Source organism: Echiichthys vipera (assembly GCF_963691815.1).
Source record: "Echiichthys vipera genome assembly, chromosome: 11".
Classification (NCBI taxonomy): Eukaryota; Metazoa; Chordata; class Actinopteri; order Perciformes; family Trachinidae; genus Echiichthys; species Echiichthys vipera.
Genome location: NC_139836.1, coordinates 12,205,892 through 12,220,362, shown reverse-complemented (window position 1 = coordinate 12,220,362; position 14,471 = coordinate 12,205,892). Strand labels below are relative to the sequence as shown.

Below are 14,471 nucleotides of genomic sequence, written 5' to 3'. Positions count from 1 at the left end.
GGAAAAAAAGTTAATCTGGAGCCCTGCCATTGTGCCTTGTCAGATTATTTGCCTCAGACTGGACAATATTTTTTAAATATATTCATATTATAATAGCATGAGTGTGTTGGCCTTTTTTGTGTTGGCCAGTTTTACTGAGCATGTAAGGCAACTTTGCAGCATTCCAGCTGCACTGTGAGAAATCACTAAATTCTCCACCTTTTCTTAGGAATCGGAAAGAAAAATATCAACTCTGAAAACCCTTCGGAATTTCTACTGTACACAAACATGTTTTTACGAGCTGGCAGAATGGAGAGTACAAGTCTTTGAGTGAGCAGGAGAAACAGTTTGTTATTGACTTACCAACAGTATATATACTAGCATCGGTCAGCTTATTGATTGTGGCCTCCTGGTAAACTCCATCCTGATTCTTCACCTCTACAACAGCACCCACCTGTGGGATGGACACAGTTCTGTTATTTGGCATCCTAATGTGCTCCTCATGATAAATTTAATGATGCGTTTTAAAGTAATGACACCATATTACTGCTACAAGAATCATAATCGGCTGAAATTAAATTGCAATGCGAATGCTTCATCGACCAATTCACTTGTCCTTTTTCTTTCATTCACTAAGGTGCTTATAGTTTGAGCCAAAGACAAGACAAAAAAAGCAATCACGGGTAATTATTAATGACAATGCCTGGCTGACTGTGGACAAACATAAGTCTCTGCCACATTTCCTGCCTTACCTTCAGAGGTCCTTTGATGTTTTCATCATGAACCTCAGCTGTGGACAGATCTGGTTTAAAGGTCACCTGTGGGAGGGGGGGACACAGGGAAGGAGGAGAGTAACAAGGATAAACAAACAATTCCCCAAAGGCCTGACCGGGCCACATCAATCCTCCACTTCACAGAAGCAGCACGTCTCTGCTAACTCTGCCAGACTTTATAACTGTGATACACTCATTACAATGATGGACTCTCACTTAATACTTGGCTGTGAGACAGATTTGCTGCTTTAAAGGTGTGTGGTTTGAGACAACATAGCAAAGACTTCCTGGTGTCATTAGGCAGACAGCATGGGTAGTATTTAGTCCCATAGTATGCTCAGTATCAGGTTCACAGGTGTATTTTGGGTTTCTATGAGAACATGTGTACATGCTTTAATGTAAAAAAAACCCACACATTTTCTCATACTGTCTGTCTGAATATACCTGTATTCTATATATATAATAAGTGTTTATATACAGTGGATTCTCGACCTGCTTTATAATTTAAAAAAAGATATGTAAATCTAACTTTGTACAATATGGGACCTTTAAATCAGTGGTTTGTGTTAACATACTAGTAAATACTTCCTGGTGTTGTTAGGCAAGCAGCATGTGTGTGTGAATATTTAATACTATGGCTCATTTATGGCATCGTTGAGTGACTCTCCTTCCCCCAGTTGGAAACGGCACCGCATCTGTTGGCGCCAACTGCGATGGTTTGGGCTACACTAACAGACCCCCCCCCCCCCCCCCCCTCTCTGCAAGTGCAGCCTCCCCTAATTGAGCCACAGTAGATCATAATCTGATCATGCTGTGGTAATCTTGCATCTGCATGGCGACCTGGCAACACTGAGTGGCGGAAAAAAAGAAAAAACAACAGGCAGGCACACACACACAATCGCAGCCATTTACTGTCACATATTTTCCAAGAAGCACGTGCAAAAAGCGTGGCAGCAGCCAGACGCACAGAATCTGTTTAGTATTATAAATGCCCCTCCCTACTTGATATTTCAATATGCTCATGTGCTTCCTTCTCTGTTTCCTAAGGGAAATTAAAGTAATTTTTGAGAGCGTGTGCTAGTAAAATAGTAACACAATTATAATGGAGAGCTGGCTTCACTTTTATTGACTGTGATTAAATTTACCGCCATACGAGGGCAGAAAAACATGTAAAGCCCCTCATCACACAAAACAAGCCTGCAGGTAATGAATTCAGACAATACTCTCTTGCGTCGGTTTCAAACATAACAGGAGCAGAAACAACTATCAAAGTCTCGCTGTGAAGGCAGCGTCAAGACAATGACTGACAGAAATACATACTGTGAGATGCTGTTAAATTGTCAGGTCATAAAATACGATGGAAGAGAAAAGAATAAAACCCTTCCGGGGGCAGCATTTATGGAGATAAAAGCATCCTTGCTCCATGGAATAAGGGACTTTCTTTTTCCCCAGGAACGAGCAGGAAGTTCCACTCTCCACAGACAGAGGGAGGATGACTCTTGGTGTCTGAAGCCTCAACTAGAGTGCCAATAACACCTGGCCAACCTTCTTACTATGAGTTTGATTCCTGCATGGTTTAACAGAAGTCTGTACATACAAACTCTACAACCATTTAGACTGAAAAACAAATATTGGAATAAGAAAAACTAGAGCCTCCAGCCAGTATATGGGGTGTGAGAAGGTTTTGTTAGGAGCTTACAGTCTTATAAGATCCTTTCTTCCAACAAGCCTAAAATCTTACTGAGCTGCAGGATGTTTCGCTGTACTACATTCAAAGTGGTTAGTGAGCATTTGAAATGTAAGACTTTTGTGTTTCTGTTCAGCAACATGAAGTGAACTTTGATCTTCAAGCTAATTTGATTACAGAGGTGACTTTGTGCGAAGGGACACGATCCCCTGGCTAACAACAAGCACCGGCTGTATGTGTGACAGCATAAATATAACAGGAGCTCCAGCTGTTTCACTTACCGTACTTTCCTCCACACCATCTCTCTTCTGTCTGTTCACATTAATAAAGCCTTTCCTGTTCTGATTTACATGTTGTCTACTTTAATAGATAATCTAGCATTTGGCCAAAAGAAAATGGCCCCTATTGCTAACACAAATCAATATGCCTTGTCATTATATATTTTAAAAACTTGACTAAAACAAGTTGAAACTCCAGAGTATTCGCCTTCACAGTTTGTGTCCTATCCGCACGCATCTACAAGTCTTAATATTAAATGTATTAACATTAATGCTGCCTCTAATTTCTGTTTCGTGCCACACAGTTATAATGCAATCAAAGCGCAAAAATTCATTACATTTACTTTAAAGCAAGCAGGAGTAAAGCTATCACTTTTTTCACATTTTTTTATTATAGTACCTGGGGAAAAAATATAGAATATGCACTCTGCACCAAATTCAAAATTCACAGCGTGTATATCAAACGAGGCATCGTCTGCAAATGCTTTGAGAGAGGGAAGTGGTGCTGATAATGCAAAGAAAGTGCACACAAAACCTTACACAAAAAGTTTAATCTCTAATGTAAGGTCCCATATTATGCTCATTTTCAGGCTCATACTTGTATTTTGGGTTTCTATTGTAACATCTTTACAAGCTTCAATATAAACATATTTTTGTCCTACGGTCTGTATGAATAAACCTGTATTCACCCTCAGTCTGAAACGCTCCACTTTAGCGTCTGTCTCTTTAAAACCCCCTCCTGAAAAAGCCCAGTTTGCTCTGATTGGTCAGCATTTCTGGGTCTTCCACATCTGTGCTCTCTTCTTCTCTGCACCGTCACTGCAGCTGGGGAATGACTGTAACATAACCGTAGCGGCACTTTCTACTTACTGTATATATTGTATAGCTGTGACATCACAACCGTACAGAAGTCCTGACGGCTCGTTTAACAGTTCCTGAATACAGGCTGTGTGCAATTCTCTGTTGACTCAGCGTTTTGATACTGTCACAGTATTTATATAGCAACCTCAACCTGCTTTATAATCAAATGACATGTAAATGTCACTTTATACAATATGGGACCTTTAAGAAATCCCTTTCATTTGCATTTTGCAATATAACCTTTAAGAGAAACAACTAAAAATGTACTATAAATACTGAATCTATCATGCAGCACACTTTTTGACGCAGAGCTTGTTACTATGCCATAGGGTTTGTCCTAACTGATCATATGTGTGCTGAACATGTCACAGTGAATGGTACTGACATGGTACTAATTGAACCTTTTACAGGTCTTCTAGTACAGATCATTATCATGAATAGAAATGTCACACAGATCTTTCACTTGGTTTTAAAACCACTCAAAAGACACCACTGCCATATGCTGCCACCACCGACTTTGTTAAACAAGCAGACAGAGATTAATGAACCAAAGAACTAAAGAGGAATTCATTACAGTGGAATATTCACATTCACAACAACCACTGAATAATTGCCATGTTCTCCATTTGTGTAACAGAGCTCACATTCACATTACAGCTACCCACAAACAAACCCCACACTCAGCCAATTAGTATGGTAATTCATTTATGAGCTGAAACTATCTTATTAGCTTCATTTTAGTCCACAATATTTAAACAGAGAAAATCACATGGTCTACTTTGTCGTGTTGTTTGTGTCTGTCCGTGAGACAAAAGGGCACATCATTTGATGATTTCAGCTGGTGTGCAAGAATGGCAGGACATCGCTGCTCTTTTGTCTTTACAGGGGGAACTACAGTGAATTGACAGTAAAGCCAGCATCCAATCTTTGTTCCTCCCACACACTCTAGCAGAATGAGAGACAAGCGATCTGTTTCTATTGTATTATCCAGATGCTCCAGCCCCACTGGGAAATGAGATACTCTACTACATGCATCATGTAATGCCTTCATCAGCAAGACATAAAACCAATAGGGAGTCAGCAGACACACAGTTTCCACGACAAATGTGGAAGCAGTGAGTGAGAGGGACGCCTGAGGACGTCATGGTACCTGGTGGGCTAGACTAGACCCGGTGTCTGTCACAGCTGGGGCCCTGATCAGTTTCAGCCGTATGAGCAGTCCTAACAACATATACCAGGTGGTAGATCTCTAGCATGTAAGCAGCACAGCTGGATTTGGGGCAACATCAGAGACAAGAAAAGTCAAGCTGAAGAATTTATCTAAAATGAGGACCTTCTAGTCATCCAGGCAAGCCGGTCTCTATAGGAATGTTTTGGAGAGCATCTTTTAAATGTTGCCATCTCCAATCCAACCGCTCTGGATGTACATAAAAGCTGAGCTGTGTGACCCCTTCACACAAAGATGAGAGCCCCTTGCCCTGCTGCAGTCCACTTCACATGCACAACACAGACAGTACATATTAAATTTTGGATCATGAGCACTTTGAAATGTGACTTACCTTTGCCTTGACTAGCTTCTTGGCAGTCTTAATCTTGGCCTCACAGAAAGCCCCTCTGTACTTGGCACTTACATCCGTCCCTACTATCAAGTAGGGGGGCTCCTCCAGAGTCTGAAGAAATAAAAATAAAACAAGAAAGCAGTCAATTCAAGGCGTTGCTTACTGACACAGGTGTATTCTCGCAGCAAAGGCAGGAGGACACACATACAAGCTTCACGTGGTGTAGGCCAGCTACGTAAAACACACCCGGCTCACTGATTCATCTATGGAAAACACATACCATCTGCTCTGGGTATTGGAAAACAAGCCATCGAGAGAGCAGACAAAAAGGCCACTTCACTACTGCTTTGATGCCTACAAAGAAGAAGCTATTGAAACACATAGCACCATCTTGTGTCATCATTGGGTGCTTAGAGAACAGATTTGCAGAAGGTCGGGCACACATTTTGTGTATGGAGGAGGGCAGACGATGTTTGTGTTCATGAAGTGTAGAGATGGATTCTAGGGGTGTTTCATTGAGGCTGGAGAAAATACAGAATACATTATATAACCTGCCAGAGGTGTATTTAGACATCTTTCTAGAATAAGACTCAAAGAAGGACACACTAACTGCATCGAGAGTGAAGACCAACTGCATCATGTCCTGTGTGAGCCAATACATCAGCTCCTCCTCTAATTTGCAACACTACAAATATGGGAAGTTTACTAATGCCCAGTGGACTGAACCAGTTCCATGACAATTCAACATCAACTTAACTAGAAAAATAACTACGGAGAGATGGTTCTGGTCATTAAGCACTCGGTTTTGACACAAAGAAATAATGCATATTACATTTCATACTACAGTCAGATAATTGTAACGGCTGAAATACATGGCATGACACATCATGTAGGCGGGTCGCCAACTACATGATACAACCAATGGATGCAGTATGCCCTACATACTGCATTCACAAATTTACAAGCAGTCAACACAGTTTCATACGGGAGTATCAGAGTGTATCGGCGAAGTGAGCACACCAGCTTTAAGAACCAACTAAGAAAAACAGCAATTTTGCCTCAATGCCTCTATTTCAGCAATGGGCTACAGGTACACGATGCCTTTAAACTGAAAATGCTATAGACTGAATCCTGCTTTGAACTTGTGTATTTTGTTCAAGTTAGGGATAGAGGCCATCTATAAGCTGCTCATACCTCCCTGCTGCAACCGTTTCAAACAGACACTCCTCTCTGATTTGATACTATACTGCAACATTAAGGACTATGAGTATTTATTTATATAGGTCAAATCAGGATTGAATCTTGGCGGATATTCAATATTAAATATCTCAGATCAGTATCAGGGTCACATAAACATCACTAATCTGCGCCATCACTGAACTGCTAATAATGCCAAGTGAAATTAATTAGTATCAGGTGAAACAGAAATATGGTTAAAAATATCCACTGTCCAATTATCCAAATGTGAACATAATGGTTTCATATCCGTCTTTAATTTATTTGTTACCTGGGGCTAAATTCTACATTATCTTATCCGACAGAGAACTAAAACATGTAGCAGTTGGGCACATATTCAAACCACAAGGCCTAAAAATAGTTATGAGACAGATTATCTAAAATACTTTCTATGAATCAAACAGGTTTCACATTAACCCCTCAGCCAAGTCATCATGCAGAATGACCAGTTTTGCTGTTGTGCTAATAGGATGCTCCACATGACATCAAAGGCTAACAGGAGAAACAGCACTGTATTAAAAAAATGAGCACGGTGGCCTGCCAGCTGTTACAATCTAATCCGGTATTGGGAAAAGTAAATGGTTACGATGCTCTGTTGACTTTTAATCTTGTACTGTAAAGAGAGTTTGTTACACAAAACCCTTGAGTAGCTGGGTTCTCTGAGCACTGGGGTTATGTACCTTAAGTACAAAAGTGCAACAAAGAGACAAGTCATTTTGAGATTTAACGCTGCAAATACAATAAAAAATCCAGAAACATGTTAACAGATGGACATCTTAGTTAAGAAGGTTGCAGTCCAACCAGGACAGGCTGCTCTTCTCCGGTGTCTTTTGGATTCTGACAGATGGGATTCAGGGGCAGAGTCCAGTGCACTTCAGCCTCCCCACCTCTCAGATAAACACCTCATTAGTCTTTAGTGCAGTCTCTGGCCTCAGCACCGGCTGCCCTGGCCAACACCAGGTTTACATGACGCAGAAGCCATTTCCACTGACTAACCCACTCTCTTGTCAGTCATTGCTGCAACACAAATCTGGACTGCTACTGTTCCTCCTCTTCATTAGTAATACTTTTCTCTTTTTGCTGCCCGTGCTCGAAGCCTGCTCCTTTCCTCTTAGAGAAAAACGTCATACTACTGAGTCACAGAGGGCAGCTTGGGTTATCTTGACAGCTGTGGCTGCCAAACCTCCCCGACTTAACAAGGCAGGAGTGATAACACACTACAGAGGCCAGATTTACATTAGTCATGCTAACATGCCAACTCAAATAAAGAATGGTTGGTTGTTTCTAATGACATGCCCCCCCCTCCACCCCCCATCAACCCCCCCATGATGATGCCCCGCCTCCCCACATGAAGCTAAAACTATGAAAGAAAATTCCCTTCCTTGGATTAGATTGTCATTTAGCCTGTAGCTGTCTGGAGGAAAACACTGACTCCTTTTTTTTCATCACTACTGCTACAGAGTAGTTTCAACCAATCAAAACGACTAAGCTCAGAGAGTTTCTGTGCCTTTGGGGAGCTGTAACATTATCTCACCAACCTAAAATAAGCTAAAACGCCACACACCTCACAAGAGCTGCTGTCATCTAAGATGCTGTCATACAAATAAGCAGAGCAGTATTTATCATAAGCCTTGAACGCTGCTTCAGCTTCTGCATGCAAAGAAAATCAATGTAATGGTAATAACAGTGGTACCATCAAAACCAGCTCTCTGGCTATTCACCTAGAGCCACTGATGTGGAAAACACTCTCCAGACACACGTGTTTGATTAAACACATACAAATGTGACTTGGCATGCAGCGACGAAACGCACCTGCGGCTGGCATGAAAGGAAACAAACAAAATTGCAGCTTGACTGAAGGATGATCTACTTGGATATCAGTTAGACGTGCACAGATGACAACTCAAATGTATTCATGCCATAAAAGCTTTTTTCCCCATCCACAAATGATCACAATGTCAAAGAAATCCCAGAGGTGAAGGTTCACAAGTGCTGTTGGCCATAAAGTACTTCTGTCCTGGCTGTTGAATCACAAAGTACTAGCACCTCACTAGTCCGAAGCCAGCTCAGTATTTAAGTCTTTCTAGTTAGGGACCAAAACAGGCAATGCTGCTACATGAAGTCACAGCTTTGAAATCATTCAGAACTAAATATACTGGGGTGACACAGGCAACAGCAGAATGAGATCAGTTTCTGCTCAATAAAGACTCTCAGGTCATGAAAAATTTAAGAGCCAACTCCACAGAGCGCTAGTTGAAAATAAGCTGCTGCTGCTTATAGTGCATTTCTTGGACAGCCAGAGGGACTATAGCTTTTTCATTGTACAATTCAGTAAAAAGATGCTCTCAGAAGGTAAAAGCTGCAGAAAAATAAATAGTGAGGCCACGTTTGTGTGGGGATACGTGTAAATTGGATTGTAATTATCTACAGTACCGGCAGCACTTTATACAAGCCATCACGTCAGGATGGGCTCATGGGAATCCCTGGTCATTTGCTCAACAGACCACAGGCTATTTGAGGCATGCATGGAATCATGCAGATATGCATTGCTTATGTTATGAATTAAGACAGACTTGCATCAGTCGCTGCAAATATTCCTCCTGCCTCTCATTCACTACAATAAAAGCCAATTCAACTGTCATATTCAACTACCTACAAATTTGCACTGTCAGCCAATAGTAATAATGTTATAATGAGTCTTGTGTTTGTGAAGGAGTGTACTGTTATCATTGCCAGTCATTGCTCATATCATCATTTCCAGACAATCATCACACCTGTTAGGGTGCTATATACAACATTCATAACAATTAATGCTCAACTATTTGCAAAGTAATGATATAGTGAAGGAATGGCATCCTAAGCAGCAAGTAGAGTCACATTCCCTCTGGGTGTGTTATAATCTGAGCTTCCCTTTTTTTGGGAATCCTGATGTTTTGCCTTCAATTTTGGGGAGCTGTTGTTCCACTGCGCGTGTAACCTGCTGCAGGAGACTGTGAAAAACTTTTTGGAATGTCGCGGCTGTAGCCCAGAGTTCAAGAGTAATATGCAACAGAGAGCAGAAGAAAATCCGACGTCTGGAGCAGAAGGCAATAGCTAGTAGTCCCTTACACTGTTATTTAGGAGATGCACTGTGAATGGACCAGTCTTATCCGGATGCAAAGATGTGCTAGTTAGCAGGAATGTAGCATCACATGAAAGGTAAAGGAGTGTTCTGTTAATTTAAATGTGAAAGGGAAAATAATTGTGTCCCTAAAATCAATGAATAATCATGATCTCAATATTAATATTAATATAATATTAAATTATATTAATCAAAGAAATCTGGGTTTTAGGTCACTGCTGTTACGCAGAAACGGTCAACTGATTTGAAGTTAAACTGCGGTAAAATCCCCAAAGGTTTGCATCAGCGTTTAGAATTTGACTTATCATCAAACTGTGTTGGGTGCACTTTGGAAAACTCGTAAATATTGTCGAGCATAAAACAAAAGTCGCTAACAGTCTCCCAGTCTGAAGTGTGCTCATACTTTGGTTTCTATAAAAGTACTGAGATAAACTTGCAGAATGAAAATCACTGTGTTATTATTTTATTTGTGGTTTTCAATATTAAAAAAGTACTTTTTTAAAACATTTTCAGCACACTTTAAGAATGCAGCAATAATACTGATAACCTTAATTTGTTCACTATAATTGTGATATGAAAATTTCCTACTGTTTCATCTCTACCGTTTCCATTGCCCAGGATTCAATCCAAATCGTACGCCTCCCAAAGCTAAAATGACACGTGTGGTAGTTAGGATGGATGCGTCACTATTGTATGCTGGTATGTTTCAAGTTACACAACAAGAGGTTAGGAACATGAACTGATTTATAATCCATTATTGTACCAGGTAACAGGATGATATAACAATTAAATGTCAAAATCAAGTCAAGTGAACTAGCTTTCAATTATTTACATTCCAAGAATTACAACACATTGATGTCTGCATAAGAATACAAACCTGCACCTTTTTTAAAAATACAGTTCAGGCACTAATCAGCATCACTGAATTTATTATAAACAATAGTATCTGACCCATTATTTTGTGGTATAATGAACAGGCTTGTGTGGCGAACAAAGGAACATGCAAGAGGCATGCAGGAAAGAATTAAGCTCCCTCTCAGCCTAGCTCACACATACAATAAGCCTGCTGTGAATCACCTCTTTGTCCAAACCAGAGTCACCACAATTCCAGTGACTGGTGCTTCAGCAGGAGTTGCCTTGACAATGCCATGGCAGCTTTAAACTAGTATCAAAATCACAATCTTAATCATTATTGTTTACATACTCATTCCCCAAAATGTAGGGCTGCCCAGCAAATTCACTCCTCCTACACCATCACGTGCAAATTCAAACCAAGTTCAGAACTTTAAACATTTTAATTACACTCCGCTAATAAATCACTGATGATGCCTATAATCACAAAGCAGCCCATTTCCCTGACCACTTACCAAACGTGGACTTGAAAGTGTGGACAACTCTGAAATGCAAATGCCCTATTTTTGCATATGCCTTCTGAATTATTCGTAGCAGTCGCTTACTTGCAATGTGGCCTCTGTGGGTTTCTTTTGTACAATATGCAGACGTAATCTTAAACTTGAACTTCCAATACTCAATACAAAACATACAATTCAGAAGGGGGGGAAAAAATCCTCCTTTCATAACAATTTTACAGTGCTACAAATTATAATGATTACATACTCATAGATCAGACCATATTTACATTTTACTCTTCTGTAGTTATTTATTTTAACAAAGTGCTTGGTTCCCAGGCATGGACCCCTTCAACAACTACTACAACTACAGCAGCCTCCTGCGCCTGACCTGCTGAGGATCTCCTTCCAAATGTACCATACAGTATAACGAGAGCACCACATGCTGTTAATTTGTCTAAAATACAGGAATAAACATATTTCATGCCCTCAGCAAAGCAATATTCTTACAATCACCTTTGATCAAAAGCGGTTTGTGATAGCGGTTACAGTTTTGAAACATTAGAGCAATTTTGGAGTTACCAGTAGCAGTTAATGGAGCATTCCCGCAATTCAGTACTGTCTTTCTATAAAGTTGGAGACAGATTTAAAGCAGAGTCTAAATTAAAGTAGCAGAGGGAGTTATATCATAAATTGTATTCTCTTTCAAAAGGCTGAATACCACATTTCCCATAATGCAACACAATAGTATATTTCATCAGACCTCCCATGTCTCCTAAATTTCTATTTCTTACAAACCACACAACTCCAGTTTGTAACGCATGTTTTGACTGATTAATACTATTTGTTAAATACATTTGCAAAAAAATGAAATACAAGTCATGGGGACACATGCAACCACACGTGGCTTTTGTTGGAGTAGCTTATTGGCGAGCTGTGTGTATGTCAGCTGTGTATCTGCCTGGCATAATCTGTGATGCTCCATAGCTCTCCACTATGAGCTCTGTCCAACAGTCAGACACACTGCTGACCACCGTTCAGGTTCGGACATAAGTGCAGTCCCCTCGGATGACTGCGGACTTGTACCAGGCCCCCAGGAAGTGCACCAGACTTTAAAGACTTTTGACATAGTGGCCAAACAGTGAAATTGCAACTTCTGTGTCAGTCATGTGATGCCATGGGGCCGAAAATGACTTTTTCCCCATTGACTTACATGGTGAAAGAGACATCTGTTAATCCATGGATCAATTTTCTTTGAGCTTCACAGCCCCCAAGAAATGACTCACATAAGCATCAGAATTTGATTTATTCTGTCTGACAACATTTGAAAAGTCTAGAACACGATTATATAATTTAATCCTATTCAAGTAGGATGGAGTGCTAAACCAGAACCTGCGCAGAAATAACGCAGAACCAGTGCCGATCATTGAATGCTGAAAGTATGCCCGAGCTCCGGGCGGGTAAACTGGGACTGAGTTGCCTGCTTGTCTGTCAGTGGTTAACGGTTAATGACCAGTACATGAGGGTCAGCTATAGTTCGGGGGGAAAAAGTCCAAATTAACATCCCTAATATAATATAATATTATATTTTATCATGCCTAAAGGAATTTTGGCGGCCCCAAAGAGGTTTCAGCCAGTGCCAAAGGAAAATCACTATCTCCAAAATGATACGAATTTAGAGTAAAAATAGCAATTCAAATCCTCTCCGAATGTGTTTAACAGCAATTAAAGAACTGTTGAACAAGCAGAACATATACTTAAATACAACGTCTTTGACTTCCAGCAGTCGCCTCCTATCCCCAGCCACTATATTTTACGCATGCGGCTTAGAGGTCTTAGAAGTCTTAGCACACAGAGTAACATACATATCGACGACACCATTGTGTTTTTGATGAATGATTAATGGAGTGGATGCATGGCGCAGACATTATCAGACAGTGCTTAAATCTGATATGATAAATTATTTAGCATGCTTCAGGCGTTTTTATTAATCTTGTCTAGGTTACAAAGGTCATGAATTGCAATAGCTGAGTACATCTACCCGGCTACTTATGCTCGAGCAAGGACTTCCTTTTTTCCCGTTTAAGAGACATGATATTTGGAGATTAAGGTAATTAAGTTTTCAAACAATTATTCAACACATCAGTCCATTTTAGGATATCTCGCCACCTCTTTTAAGTGTTTGCTCCAGCACACGGTGTTAAAGCAGTGTGTGCAATTGATGGAGAAAGGCTGTGGACTATAAGCCAGAGTGACATGAAACGCTCAGCGAACATAATGAAAAGTTGTCCTCGTTACAGAGCTATTTACAGTTTAGGCTTTGAGCAGATGCTCCTTATATACAGAGCAATAAAATAAGTCAGCACTCCTCAAGCATTAATAGAGCCAGGTGACTCAGAGGACTACGAAAACAACAAATACTACAACATTAAACCAGAAATGTCAACGTGAGAACACTGCTCCAGTCAGCAGCAGTAATGAAGGTAAGAAAGTGCAAGCATAATAATCATCTAATAACAGGCGACTGCTTTCCAGCGGGAGAGAATAATAACTGCAAAATGACCATGGGCATTAAAGGCAACAGTTTAATGAATTTTCACATACATAGCTTTATTCAAGCAGACACTTGTAGGACATGAAGCAGCAAAGCTAGCCTACGGTATGAAATAAGGTTGTAGCTGCTGCTAACCCCATTGGTTTCTGTATAATCTGTGTCTGGATGCTCTCTGTCCACTGGAATGCATTTCTAGTCATGACAATCGGAACTCGATTGTTTCCTCTGACACAAACTATTTATTACATAACCACAAATCATCATGCAGTTCAAGCCAGCAATACTGGACAAGTATGAATGCAGGCAATAGAAATGGTTCTAAAGTAGAGAAAGAAATACTTTTTTCACATCCCATGAGGCTTTTGGTTGCATTTTAATTGGATATTTTGGTAGACTGCTAGTGGCGGGTATTGGTATAGTATGATCAACCACAATAAGCATAACATCATTAGGGCCAAAGCGACAGACTACAAATCGTTACTAGACCAGCTTTTAATTTGTCCACCACTAACTCTCCAATCACAAAATGCTCACATCTTCCACTTTCTTTCTCCATGAACCCATTACACTCTATATTATACGTACCACGTAAACATTTTAATAAAAAAAAAAGTACAGACACTTCTAGATGTCATAGATTTAATTCAAAAGTGAAACAACCCTCCAGGTTAGGACTCTCATATGGCTCGCATGGCAACCAATGACAAGTTAAGACACAACAACCTGCAGGCAAAACAACAGCCACAACTATTATCCACTTAAACCATAAGTACAGATGAAAAATAGCTTGCATCACTGCCTATTTCCCAAACAATGACAGCTGTGACTTTTTCAAATTGTATGGGCGTGGAGAAAACAATGCCAGGGGTTTCATTTGTAATGCTCATTTATTCTGTCATTCCTATAGTATTACACACCATACATTTAGCTTGTATTTAAAATGAAAATTCACATATACCACTACATGTCCATGCCCTAGGTCAGCATGTAATTCAATAACATTGCATCACATTCAAATCACAATTAGCAGTTTGTGTTGGCAAATACAGCTGGAGCCACTAGAATCTCAATCTT

At 40.2% G+C, this 14,471-nt stretch overlaps 1 protein-coding gene across 5 annotated transcripts in view; it reads right to left on the bottom strand.

The window, feature by feature from the left end:
• The window catches only part of arid4b (AT-rich interaction domain 4B), a 41,895-nt gene that overhangs the window by 24,752 nt on the left and 2,672 nt on the right, over positions 1-14,471 (bottom strand). For all 5 annotated transcript variants that reach the window (XM_083922540.1, XM_083922542.1, XM_083922543.1 and 2 more), the window contains exons 3-5: positions 5,138-5,248; positions 732-797; positions 343-433 (exon numbers count right to left, since the gene is read on the bottom strand). In XM_083922540.1, coding sequence (XP_083778666.1) covers positions 343-433; positions 732-797; positions 5,138-5,248 — 268 coding nt within the window. The remainder of the gene's footprint in view (positions 1-342; positions 434-731; positions 798-5,137; positions 5,249-14,471) is intronic.